Here is a 15,463-nt window from a genome sequence, read left to right on the forward strand (position 1 = left end):
CAGGTGTGTGTGGTTTCATTACAAAAACAGTCAACAGCCTGATCTGTTGCCCAATACACTCACTACATTGTTTTCAGAACATTGTTGTGTAAATGCGAAACTTTTCTCATTCATTTTCACTTGAAGTGTTGAGGTGAAAACGGGGGAAATATTTCAACTGAAAGCACAATAATTCACAATAGTGAAACTAAAGAGAAATCAGTCTTCAGCTGAAACGCTGCAGTGCCCACCGTTCTTCTTTCTCAGAACAGAGGCGCCAGCGTGAATGAAACGCTGCTGCACCAGACTAACAAGGTGTTGTTGTTGCAACCGGGACGAAACTCTGCACCGCGGGTAACTTCCAACTTCTAACACTGACCCAGAATCACAGGCTGAACTCATTCCAAATGCAACGCCGATAAATTATTAACATCCCTCAACACGTAAACTGCAGCTTCAAACTGGCATTAGACACACCGCCGACGGAATCTTAAGCTCCTCGATTGACTGTCGAGAGCTGCAGCGAGCGCTCGCTCCTCATTTCATGGCCTGATATTGATCTTTTCTGCATTAAATGCTAATTTTATGTGATCCTTTAAGCAGAAGAACCAAGCCCGACGTGTTCAAAGTGAGTGCTGTGTGGCTCCTTAACAGGCATCATGGTGCTGCAGTCGCTTCCTTCAGAGGCAGAAGCTGTGTGGCCAGTTGTGTAACTCACAAGTTAAGTCAGAAAAGAAAGAATATGAAGAATTGGATTCATTATGTCTGACAGTGAAAGCTCATGGTGAGCTCGGTGCTTTCCTGCAGAGTTAAAGAATTCCTTCATGGAAGTGTGGGATGTCTGCAGCTTGTAAACAAACATCTCTATGTTTTTCAGTTTTGTTCCTCAAAGTGTCGAAGTCAGATCACTGGAGGTGAAAAGATTAATCCAAAAGCACTTCACACGTACATTTAGTTAACCATTTTAACTATTCATAAAATCTGTTCACTATAATTATTTCCTCCTACATTTCTGCCTGTTTCTTCAAAGCCAATAATTATGCAGTTAAATCAATATTTTCACACAATATACTACTATATAGTGTATTTATACATAATATAAACGCACTGGGTGTAGTTATAAAATGTGAATACTGGAGAAAATGTTTGATTAATTTAATAAGGATATATAATTAAAAACACATGAAATGCTTCTAATCGGTCACATCTAACATAAATAATAGAAAATATTATAGGACACTCATCCTCAATTGTGTACAGGAAAATATTTTATTGAAATCCAGTGACAGATTTTGAATGTGGAGATGATGAGATACAGGTAACTGGATTATTTGATTTCATTATTTTCAAGTACTCTTTGATATGCCCTGTGCAGAGTGAAGAATTTTAAAAACCACCTAATATATATTATGAATGAAAACTAATAATAAGAAGGCTTGGATGAAGAATTTTAGTAGACAAGCTTTTTTTCAATATTGTTTTTGTTCATTAATTGAAAACAGGATAATATTTTTGTAGTTTGCAAGAAAATATCAACTCAAAACTACAAATTGTCATGTCTAATAAAGATAAAACGACTTTACAAAGAACCCTTTACTCACCGTACGGAGGAATTATCGAGGAAGTCGTCATCTTTCCTTCCTGTCTGCTGTTCCCCTCATTCCACGGACGCTAGCTGATCTCCAGGGTTTGACGTCGGTGATCCTCGTTCTGCAGCAGACGTCCTCTCAGTTCATGAGCCGCAGTTTCTTCCTGGTTCACCTCCAGCAGCTGCAGTCATGTCATGTTCGGTGCAGCTCCTGGTCCGTGTACACTCTTTAGAGGATAAATAAGACTGACCATGTGATTGAATTGGACCCCCGTGGCCCTCAAAGTGCACCATGGGAAATCTGTTATCAGAAGACCACAGCTAGTCAGCCTCACACAAGGTCAGAGGGGATCGTGTGGGCAAGGTTAAGTCAGGATTCTAGGTGCTTTTTCAGCTCTGCCAATTCCATGAAAACGTCGTGCTCTCAACTCTGATCGCACTTGTGTTTTACAAATCCTTGTTTTTATGCATCTCTGCTAACAACAAATGGAAATTGCTCTGTTTGCTTGACAATTAAATCCTCATTGCATGCCACACTGAAATAAATTGATTTGAAAGAAAGCTAAATGGAATTTGCTTTTCCTATTCCATTTAGATGTTTTCTTGTGTTTACAGTAAATAGAAAGCACACGGCTCAGTTAACCGGTCAGCAGGTGTGATGAATCATGTCGACTTCTCTTACCCGTCATTCGTTTCTGGGTAAACAGTGATGGAAGCGCTGCTCTAATGCACTTCACCGAAACCTCCCTCATTACATCTGAATGACTTGGAAGCACTTTGTGCCATTTAAAACCGCAGTTCTATAAAAGTCTGATCGCCGCGTTGCGTCACAGCGCGGATGACGACTCATGAGGAACCACATGGCGCACGCTAAATGTGCAGATTGCATTACAAACCGGCCAGTGTGGGACTTCTGAATATCTGATCAGGGAAGCATTTCATAATTGATCGTATTTTATATGAACAAAGAGGGGACTATTATCTATTTTGGTGCTGACATTTGCAGACCGCACTGGCCATCAGGATTGGTTTTGATCAGTGGGATAAATAATGCATGAAAACGTTCATCATAGAGAGCTGTAAGAAATGATGTGCTGCTTTGGGCTGAGTGCAGTGCGTTTTTGTTTTTTCTTTTTCTTTTTCTTTTTCCTATTCACAGATGACCAATGTTGTTCAAACTGTTTTCCATCAGTACAAATCCAATCTGTGTCTCTGCTGAGTGAACGGAGATGAAAATGACCTCCGAATGCTTGAAAATTAACTTTGAGCGATTTCACTACTTCAGTTCTTTGAAGTTTTAAGAAGAAAGTCAATAAAAAAAAGTCAATTTTGAGTCTCGGTGAGGAAGACAAACGTGCTGCGGTTTTTAATGTGTCTTCGGCCGGATGTCTGACAGGAAGTTGGACTTTTTGGGAATATGACACCTCTAATAATGCTAAATGCACTTCACCTGTGAGGCACATTCTGCTGCTTAATATGCTTTACAGGATGAGTCCAGTTCACACACACTCACACAGCAATTGGAGACAGGTTAGTTTTACCAGACTGATGATGTGTTGTTGCAATATTAATCCTCACAGAGCGAGGATCAGGAAGCGAGCCGAGAGGAAAGGAGAACAAACAAAGAAACCGGAGGACCACAGGGCATGGAGGCACAGGTGAAACACATGGTGACGATGCCGAACATCAGAGCAAGGAACAGAAGACCGGCAGGAAAAAGACCAAAGGTGACAGGAAAGAGCTTCATAGGCAAACAAACGAGCAGCGGGAGGAAAAAAAATACTCAAGAAATCCAACTGGTTCAGCTTCAAATCATGTCTGCTTTTTAGCAATACACTCAGAAACAGTTCAAGGTGAAGCTGACTAAAGCATCTAGTGAGATTTTAATTTTATTGAAGATTTTAATGTGAGCAATAATTGACAACAACACTGGATTGACATACTTTGTGTTACTAAAAGGTGAACTAGTTTTGCTGATTTAGTCATTGTAAAAACTCGCACACCTCAGTCAGGCTCCTCTCGTGAACCAGATCACAGCAGCTGCTTTGAAACTGCTGCAGGTTTAGACTGCTGGGAGACCGTTACTGTACCGGGCCTCTTTCCTGTCTCAGTCTCCTTACAGTGAGTACAGCTTCTGTTACTGTTAAAGCTACTGTTACTGCAGGCTAAACCGGAGTGTTTTCTACTGACGCTGCTATAGGTTTAGATATTTACCGAGCCTCTTTCCTTAGAGTCAGGGTTAGGGTGTTTGTTTGTTTTTTATTGGTAAAATCAAATTGAATTGAATTAAACAACTCAAGGAAATTGTTGATTTATATCACAGAAATTAGGTGATGGGTAGGGGAATATAACTCCTACCTTTCTGGGTACTTTGCCTTGTTGATTTCTAGACACTCATTCCTTTTTTTCATTCCAATAATGTTTGAAATGAACAGATTAAAATTCACAGCAGGCTTGCTGTGTCTGAGTTTGTGCATGTTTTCATACTTGTGAAAAGTTGTTTTCGCAGTGTGGCCCCAGCTTTAAAAAAATTAATTCACTTCAGGTTTGTTCTGCAGCTCACACTGGTTTTTTCCTTGTCCCCAGACTCTTCCTCCAGCTCTTCCAGGAGGATTCCAAAGACCCCAAGATACTGGAACTCCTCCACTTAACCCAGGGTCTCTCCACTGACTTGGAAAGGAAAAAATACATTCTTTCGGTCGCGGACCCTTGTCTCGGATTTGGAGGTGCCGACCCTCATGCCTGTTACTTCACACTTGGCTGCAAACCGCCCCAGTGCATGCCCACATTGCCCCTTCGGGTTGAGCCTGGCCGAGCCCCATGGGCAAAGGCCTGGCCACCAGGCGCTCGCTTGGGGGCCCCAACCCCAGACCTGGCTCCAGAATGTGGCCCCGGCTGTGCCATACCAGCTGATGTCACGGTCCTACATTTAAACTTCTTCAAAGGGGCTGTTGGCCCGCCCTTAGTCTGGCCCATCACCCAGGACCTGTTTGCCATGGGAGACCCTACCAGGGGCATAAAGCCCAGACAACATAGCTCCTGGGATCAAACTCCCCCACCACTTTAAGGTGGTAGATCAGGGGGGAGGTATCAGTATCAAAATAAATAAAATAAAGTAAAAAAGCATGTTAACAAGAGGAGCTTTATACTTACAAGCTCCTCTTTGAAGAACAAATCTGTCGGGCACACAACAGCAGCCAGACCTCCATTCTGCTGCTTCCATGCTGGACAGGACAGGTTTAAAAAAAAAAAAGTCACTCCTCTGACCAGTGCAACATTGTGCAAAACTGCACAGGTCAAAATAAAGTCAGACACCTTTTCCAGGCTAAACAGCAACGTTCACCCTCTGGGTCTGAGTGTCTGAAGCTGCGCTCTGCAGCAGAGCGTATGCGTCTTTGCTTGCTAGTTGTTGAAACAGCCTCCTGTTCTGGTATGGTGGACCAGGGGGTTATTGAAAGTCAAAAACCCTTCATTAATCCCACAAGGGGAAATGAAGATATTCTGTAAATGCATTATTTAATTTATTTTATTATTTTACTCTTTAATCTGTACTGAATATGTGGCTGCTTGTGTTTCATTACATGTTTAAGGTTTGCTTTGTAATTATTATTTTCATGCTCGGCCATGTTTTTCTGTGCTGCACCGCAAATCCACACTGACTCAAACTTGCGTACAGGATGTCAGACCTGTGGTGAGATTTGGTCGTACCATACGCTCACATTCATATTGATAAATGCCAATCCTAGTGTAGATTTGGTCGTACATCCAGTTTTCTGCTGCACAGTCATTTGATAAATGAGGGCCAAAGTGTGTAAACACCTGAGGTGGTTAATCACTGGAGCTCAGTACTTTGTGTGTTTAATTTTCACAGCTAATTTCACTGCTTTACCTGGCCTTCGGCCTGTTTGCATGAGAACATTTTGGACTGTTTTGGGGTTTTGTTATTTTTTTTTTTTTCAGAAATGTTTTGAGTTTAAAGGGAAAATTTTTGAAAATGATGTAAACAGACAACAAAATGCAACAAAAGGTTTTTTTTTTTTTTTACTTTCACCTGGAAGCACTGCGGTGTAAACGTGACTTTAACCTCATTGAGAACGATTCCCTGTTAAACGATCGCAGCAGCTGATCACATTTATTCAAACTGAAGCTGCAGAGAACGGACACTGGAGCAGGAAAGACGTTACATTGGTGCAAGTTGAATTCACAGACTTCTTTACATATTCAGGATAAAAGATTTTAATCCAGAACGAAGTTGAATCCTGATCTGCAGCTTTGTTAATAAAGACGCTGCTGTTTCCACATAGCAGTAGGTGTGTGTGCATGTGACAGCGTCACTAAAAAAACAGTTCACAAAGACATTTTGTGTCAATTAAATTTAAAAAGTAAATCCTTTATACTTTTGTACATTTGAGAACTGATGCTTCTCCACTATTAACACCAATCACTTGTAAGTTGAATTTTACAGTAAAGGGTCTTTTGACAGCTCTGGGGAATAAAGGGACAAATGTGAGTTTTAAATGTTCATTTGAGCTTTTCAACCAGGTTTTGTTGTGAGTTTACTCAGTTAATGTCTGGATTCTTCCTAATATGTTGACTTCTTTCCTATAGCACAGGCTCGCTAAGAAAAATGACTGTTCCAGGGTACGATGGCTGAGTGGGTTATTATGATGAATGGAGGATGATATCTCACTTCTGTGTACCATGATGAAAGTGAGAGAAATCCTGCGGAGCTGAGCCTGACTCAAATGAGAGGGGAGAGCTAAAGGCTTCATGGTTTATTACCTACAAATCGATGGATAAATCTAAAGAAACATTTTTCCAGATTTTGTATCTTTTTGCATGGTTATATTAAACGGTCATTGTATAAATTACATAAATCCTTTCTGGCTAAAAGACACAGTTTGTTCTCACAGTTGGATACAGAAGCTCTATGACAAAACAAGAGAAAACCTGCAGTGTTGTTTTCCAGATCCAGGTCGTCCTTTGAAATGAGTTCGTAATAGTCACAGTGTCACAGGAACAATATCAGCCTGTAGGTTCATGTAGAAACAAGACACTTTAGCTGACACATTATCTTATGTCATGCTTTACGTGTCAATTTAAATCTACTTTTAGACCAAGAGGAAACAGTTCTGTAACATCTTCCAGTTTTGTAACTGTAACTGTTCTGAGCCTTTAGGTAGAACAACATGTTTCAATTCCACCAGCTTTGAACAAACAAAAGGAACCTTGTCAGTATCTCTTTTAGCTTTTTATCATATTTATATGATTGTGTTGAGAAAAGCTGTGACAGGAAGCTTGAACATCATTTACACACATTATCCTTCTCATAAACACACTCACACATTCACATTCACCAGTTCACCTCAAATGCATGTTTTCGGATTGTGGGTGGAAACTCACACATGCACAGGGACAACATGCAAACTCATCTAGAAAGGCCCAACCTGGGCTCAAACCGGGGACCTTCTCACTCCGGGGCACAGCTGATAAACACTGAACTACTGCGAGGCCTGCAGGAGATGTCATGTCACATTATTTAAAACCTGATGCACTGTTTACCCACAATGCATTCTGACCAGTGACAGGTTGGTTGAACACTCTGGTGTGTTTTCAGAACAAATAGTCCTGTAAAGTAATTTTGGCATCCATCATAGAAAATGCAAACATAAAACAATTCACTTCAATTCAGCTTTATTTATAAAATGTCATTCACAACAGCCATTTCTGGACGCTTTTACAGAGAAAACCGAACAGATAAGCAAGCAGAAGCGACTGTGGAAAGGAAAAACTCCATTTTAACAGGAAGAAACCTGCAGAACCAGGCTCAGAAGTGGCGGCTCTCTGCTATTCTGGTTGGGGTGAGGGGATAGAGAGAGAAAGAGACAGAACAGACAGGTACATTTATTGTAACAACTCAACAATGCAGGTGGATCAACATCAAGAGAGTTCATAGACGACAAGAGAAACAATGGCCAGTGACAGGAAGTTATGAAATGTGCATGAATGAAAGGAAAGAAGTGAAGCAAAACTGGGAGCCGTTTCCACATGGTAGGAGCCCGGGCGTTAAGTGATGATGCATCGGTTTTATATAACACTTTTCAGGACACTCAAAGACGCTTTACATTGCATTATTCATTCACACCAAACTGGGTGGTGGTAAGCTACTACTGTAGCCACAGCTGCCCTGGGGCAGACTGACGGAAGTGAGGCTGCCAATCTGCGCCATCGGCCCCTCCGACCACCACCAACCATTCACTCTCACAACTTTCATACTAGGCAAGGTGGGTGAGGTTTCTTGCCCAAGGACACAACGACAGTTTTACGCCTGCGGGAGCGGGGATCAAACCGCCAACCTTCCGGTTATAAGACGACCCGCTCTCCCACCTGAGCTACTGTCACCCCAAGTAAACCTCCTAGACCCATTGAATCCAGGTTATCTCATCAGATCAATGGATCAGCCCCACTGATGTTCTGTTTGCGATCCCTCTATCACAGCTCTAGTCCACCTCAGAGACCGCCTCTTCTTCCAGGGTTTTGGTGTTCTGACTTTTTAATCTCCCATAGTGGAATGAGCGGTCAATCTTAGAGAGAGAGAGAGAGAGAGAGAGAGAGAGAGAGAGAGAGAGAGAGAGAGAGAGAGAGAGAGAGAGAGAGAGAGAGAGACATCCCAGCATACAGCAACTCCCCTAAGAAAAATGGTCCAGGAAAACCCGAACCAGCCCGAACTGTAAGCTTTACTGAAGAGAAAGGTCTTAGAGACTGTGTCAGCCTCCCTATCAGAAACTGGAAGCTGGTTCCACATGACAGGAGCCAGATAGCTGAAAGCTCTGCCTCCTGTTCTACTTTGAGAGAACCTTGGAACCTCCAGCAGATCAGCAAAACAGGAATAACTGATTGGTTGGTCTATTTCCCTGCAATAAGTGTCTCAACTAAAACACACAGCTGTCAGTAAAAGACCACCAAGAGGCACTCGCCTCTTTGCAAGAAGGTCATGGATCATGATGGGTTTGCATGTTCTACCTTTGAGTACCAGAATTTTCTGCAGTTTGCTCTCACGTTACAGTTTCCTTGCTTAGTGCTCTGTGCTGTTTTCAGGTCTTGAATTCCTCAGCTGTTGTCGTTTTTAAACCCGTTTACACAACAACGTCAAGTGGAAACGAAAACCTTCATTGCATTTTCAGCGTCCATTTATAAAGTCACTGAGAACACAACGTCATGAAAATGCACCAATTCCGTGAAGTACAGGGAAAGATGCAACTCTTCTGAAATGCTGGTCCTGGTCCTGGTCCTGGTCCTGGTCCTGGTCCCAGTACTGGTTCTGGTATTGACTTTCTCCTACCTGTCAGCAGCATATCCAACATTCTTTGTTCAACACGCCCTTCATTGCTCGTCGTAGCCAAGTTGGTCTTTTTCCCCCTTCAGGGGTTCATGTACTCTGGATGCACTGAGCAGAAGGCCAGATGTTTGAAGTTAAGGGTTTTAAAAAAGAGCTTCACATTCAGTTTAGTCCAGGGGACACAAGCCGTCCCCTTAGGTCTTAAATGAGATGAAATGAAATGTTAGAATAGGATTATTAAAATGCAGATTGTGCGACAGCTCTGTATGTTTCCTCTTTGTTCAAATACATCAGGAAAACATGAACGAATAAGTGTCACAATTCCTCCTCATGCAGAATGAAGTGAAACGTCCTCTGTTATCAGCAGTGTGCAGCCTTCAGCCTGCATGTGTTTTATGAATCCATCCCCGGAGTGAATCTCTGCGGCTGGTTCGGCTTCAGCTGACACAGCTTTCATTTCTGTCAGCGTCGTGTTCTGGCTGTGACTCTTGCTCTTTTCTATATGCAGCTGAGTCTGTTGCTGACAGAATATCTGGCATCTACATGAAATAAAACAAGAAGTCGCGTGTCGCAGGGTGTGAGATTCTTTATTCTGGGCTCGGGGTTGATTCGTTCAGGGTTCGTCCTGCAGTGGTTCGTCTCTCTTCTCACCGCTGGGACTTTCACCCCCCCCTCCGCCCGCCCAGCCGGGGCTGAGCGAGGGCTGACGTCGACGGGATGTGGAGGGGAGAGAGGGAGGGAGGGGAGGAGAGAGAGGACAGTGTGGAGCCGGGAGCTGACGAGCAGAGACGGCCAGTGAGGAAGAGCTGGAATGGAGAGAGGGTTTCTCATCACAGCCGGTCTCGGTGGTTCATGTAATTATCTCCTCCTCATACTTCGCCCAACTTTTCATTGGTCACTTGATTGCAGCTAATAATAGCGAGTTCCCTCCACCGAGAGGCTTCAGGAGCGGAGGGGAGAGGAGTGCTACACCCTCTCCCTCCGCCTCTCCTTCTTGGCCCTCCCTCCTCCGTCTCTGCGCTCGCCCTCGGCCTCCGCCTCTCCTCCGGTCCCTCTCTTCCTCGCCCTCGCTGGGTTTCACTTGGAGGACAGGGTGTAGCAGCCGTGCGGGTGCCACTGCATGTCCCGGATGCGCCTGATGGACTGCATCTGGGGGCAGCGGGCGCCGAACTCGTTGAAGTGCCTGAATTCGCCCTTCTCCAGCAGGTACTGGCTGCCACGGTAGCCGGGGAACTGGTAACCCACCCAGCTGTGGAGGGAGCGAGAGACAGGACTTCAATAGATGTGATTCAAAACAGAAAATGCATTCAAATACAAAAAAAAAAAAAAAAAACCACAAGGTTGACTGATGAGCAAGTGAGAAACGTGAAAGATGCTGGGAGGACAGATGCAGAGAACTCGGGGAGGATAAACATCTGAGGGAGCAGTCATCGATCTGTTTGTCACGCTGCATCCAGCAGCTGTTTGCTGCAGACAGCAGGGAGCTCGGCTCATAAAGCAGTCACAGGAAGGAGACGGCGGCGTCTGCAAGCCGCCACACCTCCGACTACACAGGCAGAGACGCCGCGCCGCTGACGTGCATGACACCCTCCACGAGCTGCTGATTGAAAAAAAAAAAAAAAAAAAAACTCTTCCTGAACAAACACTCCGGCTCTCAGATACTTGGTGATTATGCTGCTGTTTCTCCCGGAGTGAGAATGACGTCAGGGAGCGAACTGAGTCTGAACACGCCGCCGTGCACGGGGCTGGACGTCTCTGACGCAGCCGGGCGCAGGAGCAGGGTGGAGAGAGGAGGAGTGTGATTGGACCACTGCAGGCTCAAAATTCAGGCAGAACAAAGGCTGCTGTTCTTTATGTTTAAAGGCTGAGGAGGGGAATAGAAACGGGAAATGTACTTATATGGTCTCGTGCATCAGTTTCGACTGTCTGTGCATGATCAGTCTGATGCTTCAATAAAAAGCACAGAATTAGCTCAATTCAGGAGTTTTTAAAGTGTGAGAGGATGAGTCCACACTTACAGCTTAAAACACAATGTGACCTTAAATTCTCATCCTTTTTTTCACACAAAGTAGTAATTTATGGTTGAATACTTCCAAATTGAGCTTATAATGGATGATATTTGGAAGCTGAATAACCAATAAACTCGTGGAATTGTTGTTTTTTTTCTCTGTAAAAAGGATGACTATATTCTTTTTGGAACTATGTCAATGAAACTGAATTGAATTCTTCATGTGATGCTGTCATTTGGAAATATCTTAGTTGAGTGTTATTTCATACTTCATATATGAATTCATTTAATAGAATGATTCATAGCATTGTCCTCCAAATATTTGTTTCATTGCGTTTTGGAGCTCCATTGACATCGACATCGGAGTCACTGAAAACGCAACTAGACAGAGAAAATGTAACTTCCACCGAGCTCTTTGCCGTTAATGCTGCTGGAGCAGCAGCTTGATTCTGGGTTCTCCGCCATAGATCCTTCATCGATGACGTGATTCAGGCTTATGGAGAGACGCCGTATCGGGAGATGCCTGACGTCGTTTTTCACAGCGTAGCTCTGCGAGTTTTGGGCATCATATTGTGCAGCCGCCCTGCTGCACCTCCAGAGCTGACTAACTGAGATTTAACACCTCGTGCATTCAACCTGCAAAAACTAACACATGCGAATTACGTGTGAAAAAAAAAAAAAGTTTGCATTGAATAAGTTACTGAAACACAGACAACAGAGAAGTCATCCAAAAAATCCTCCTCACAATGTGTCTTTTTCACGCCTGAGTGCTGTTCGGATTAAAAAAACTACGTAAAGTGTTGATTGTGAGCTTCAGAGGTCCTGGAGGGCCGCTGGGTTTATCTGCGAGCAGAAAAAAGCTTTTAGTTATTACTTTCTTTTTTTTTTGTCTGCTTCCAGAGTGAAGCTAATCTCCCCCAGTGAGGCACCGGCTGAATATGCCCTCAAAAATTACACTTCCAAAAGCATTCCGAACACGCTTCCTTCAGAGGAAAAAGGAATAATTATGAAATGTTCAAGCAGAAAATAGAATCTGAGCCGCAAACTGTAGATATCTGTGATAGGAGGCAGTCATGTCAAGACCGAAGAAGTGAGGAAGTCAGCAGCTCTCCGACACCCTGCAGGTACTGTCACAGTGCTAACACATTGAAGAGGGGGGTCAAACATAAGGCCCGTGGGCCAAATATGGCCAGCAAGAGGCGCCAATATGGCCAAAACACCTGTAAACTTGTAAAATTATAAAGAAATCATAGATTTTTTTTTTTAAGTTCAGAGCAGCAGACACAACACAACACTGAGACCTGAGACATCAGAGACGCTGCCATCAAAGCTATCCAGCTAGCATTAGCATCAAACCCAGAAGGTTTTACTAAAATTGGCTTTAGGTTGAAATTTGAATTAATTTTCTGTCGCAATTCTTTGGTTCTGTGAAAATTTCAACATTTTCTGTGCCACAACAAAGAAATATTTTCAATTTAAAGGTGATTATGGTACCGTTTCACCATTCGAGAGGACATTGTCCAGTATGTGGCCCTTCAACTGAGATGTGTTTGACACCCCTGCATTAAAATTAAATGAGTTATGAAACCCTCTGAGCACCTGGTGCTTAAATCTTACTAATCCTGCAGTTGTCCTCCAACCATCATGTCATCCACTGTGCTCACACACTACTCTGTGTGTGTGTGTGTGTGTGTGTGTGTGTGTGTGTGTGTGTGTGTGGGCTTTAGTGTGTCGAGCAAGAACATTTCCACACATGGATGAGCGAGAACCGCGGATTAAAACCGAACCCTCAGGACTGGAGGGCGATCCAGTCCACCAGCTGAGCCCCGGTCGTGACAGCATGGATGCTTTGAAAGCGGCGCCGTTTCGTGCAGCACTCACGTTCCACAGCTGACCATGACGCTGCCCACTCTGTCGGTGAAGCCGTAGGAGAACAGGCTGGGCACGTCGTCGTCCATGATCTCCATCTTGCGGCCCTTGAACTCTCCGACCTCGTACAGGCAGATCTTGTGCTTCTCGGGATCCTGCGGCGGTGACGACAGAGATGACGACGGAGATGAGGGAACGCCGCCTTTAGCCGTGGTCGGCTGAGCGGACGGAGCACACAATGGGGCTCACCATGCGCACGGGCCTGAAGGACAGCAGGTAGTCGTTCTTCTGGCAGTTGCTCCAGGAGTCCCAGCGGGGGTACTCGCCCTTCTCCAGGATGAACATTTCACCGCAGAAGTTCATCTGCTCAAAGCCCACGAAGCTGCAGAGGTCACCAGAGACAAAGGGAAAGAAAGGTCACCGTTCAGTCCCTTTGAGAAACAGCGTGCCGTCGATTGTACCCCTGAATCAAAATCGATTTTGGTGAGCAAGCCTGCCTGCAGACTGAGTCGCTCTAGAAGTTATATATAACTGAGCCTTGCTGGTTGAAGCTTTGAATATTGCTTGTGAAATCTCCAACTCTACAGCACTGCAACCTCAAATGCAACCTCAAATGTTCCCTCTGAACTAGCGATGTGCGGATTGCGGTTGCACCGGCGGAGCCCGCGGATAACCACGGATCGGGCGGATGACGAGTCGAAAAATTAAGATTTTAATTACATTCGGGCGGGTTGCGGCTGAAGCACTCAAATTAAAAAAAAAGCAACATTTTAATAGCCAAGGCATCTTCAATACACCTAAAAACTATTCTGCGGATGGCGGCGGGTTCGGTTTTGAAAATTGATTAAAAAATGGTTTGTGCGGGCGGATAGCGAGCGGATGGAGATTTTAAGAAGCGTAAAAATGATGATGATGTAAAAATGAGCCATCCGCTCACCTCTACTTTGAACGCTGTTCAAGGCGCCAGTTAACAGCGGTTAACTCTGCTACCCTACAGCAGCGGTGTGAAACGGATGGCCCGTGGGCCAAAACGGGCCCGCCACATGAGATGAAAATGACCAGACGAGAAATTATATTATCTCCATTCCACCAGGGGGCGCACTTTTTGTATTGCATCAGTTCAGGTGGTCCAGATCACTACAAGAGGGTCTGGGTCCCTGTCCGGACCGGACCGGGGATTCGGCGTTGAACCCATTATAATGAGACTCAACCAGAAACACAGCAGCTCAGCAAAACATCATTTAGACCAATAGAAAGTAAAGTACTGGTCATATCTAGGGTCTAGCATCTCATTTATTACTATAAACAAGTCAAAGAAAGCAACTGGGTTTACAGTAAGATTTATGTTGTGCTGAGGAATTGGGCCAATGCATGATGTAGATGAAAAAGCTCTTGTAAATGTGAGGAAAGAGCTGGAAAATACATCACACTCAATGGACGGATGGTTTGGACCACGTCACTCACATGAAGCTGCAGCATTAACCCGATCTCAGCTACACCGACTTTCTCTTCAGTTTTCAAGTTTAGGGCCTGAAGCCCTCTTTCCCGCGGCACTCTGTGCAAATCACCCGGCGTAAAAGCATCCGCTCCACTGCAGAAGTGTGAGGAGCCACATAATGGCGGCGGCGTTCGGCATCCACCCGCTCGTCTCTCAGAGGACCGCGGGCGGAGCACTCGTGCGTGTGGGTGTCTACGTCAGGGAGCGTAATCTGACTACTTACGGCCCACAGTCCACACGCAGGGAGCGCACCTTGTCCATTCCCATGTCGCACACGTTCATGCACTCGCTGTTGATCTCGATGCAGCGACCCTGGAAGTTCTCCTGGTCGAACACGGACATCTGGGTAAAGAGAGAGAGAGACAGGAAGGGAGTGGTCAGGTCAGAGGTTACACACACACACACACACACACAGGAGTGGTGTTCGGCCATGTTGCTGCTGCACCTTGTAGGACATCATGCCCATGTCGGACATCTTGTTCTGAGCAGCCTTCCCATCAGTCTGGGAAGCAGACTTGGATTTCTCTCCTCCGGCAGACATGATGACTGGAAGAGAGAGAGAGAGAAGAGCGGGTGTTGAGTTTCCTCTCATGTGACGGGGGCTGCCAGAAAAACAGCGCTGCAGATGTGTCGAACATCCGTCCAGCTGTTGGCAGCAGGTGAAGCATTCGCACAGGCTCTCAGTGCTCCGAGCCAGGCCGGCTTCAGCATTTATGCTCTCCTATCTGAGGAAACCTAAAAGCCAGATCGCACAGATCAGTTTGTTTAATTATCATCAGGCCTGATCTAGATTCATTGATAAACTGTATAGAGCACGTGGTTGTAAACTGAGCTGCACTCATTTAGATGGTTTTATTGAACAAAAGCTGAAATTACAGTAAAATTGACTAAATTAGTTTCCTCTTTGAGGAAATATTTGAACTAAGAGCTCTTTAAATGATGCATTTCCTCTAATGCAGCTTTGCCTTTTGACTCAAATTCCTTGAAAAAAAAAAACACAAATGTTCAAAAAGAGCAATAGATTCAATCAGCTACTCACAAAAAAATGTTCAAAATCACTTTCACATAACAAATCAGGCACTCATGTAATTCCTTCACAGTCCCTCACAAAGACTTTGTTTTAAAGTGAGATACTCGAAAACTAGAAAGCCTCATTTCAACAAAAACCTTGAACAATTATCA

General features: G+C 44.4%; 1 protein-coding gene across 1 annotated transcript; it reads right to left on the bottom strand.

The window, feature by feature from the left end:
- Nucleotides 1–9,719: 9,719 nt before the first annotated feature.
- crybb1l2 (crystallin, beta B1, like 2) lies at nucleotides 9,720–14,822 on the bottom strand. Its single transcript, XM_030094083.1, has 5 exons — nucleotides 14,727–14,822; nucleotides 14,505–14,623; nucleotides 13,033–13,165; nucleotides 12,796–12,938; nucleotides 9,720–10,155 (listed from the first exon to the last, which is right to left on the bottom strand). The coding sequence occupies exons 1-5, from the start codon at nucleotides 14,820–14,822 to the stop codon at nucleotides 9,984–9,986; spliced, it is 663 nt and encodes a 220-aa protein (XP_029949943.1). The 3' UTR covers nucleotides 9,720–9,983.
- Between the last annotated feature and the right edge of the window lie 641 nt (nucleotides 14,823–15,463).

Source organism: Salarias fasciatus, chromosome 6 (assembly GCF_902148845.1).
Source record: "Salarias fasciatus chromosome 6, fSalaFa1.1, whole genome shotgun sequence".
In the NCBI taxonomy this organism is placed as follows: domain Eukaryota; kingdom Metazoa; phylum Chordata; class Actinopteri; order Blenniiformes; family Blenniidae; genus Salarias; species Salarias fasciatus.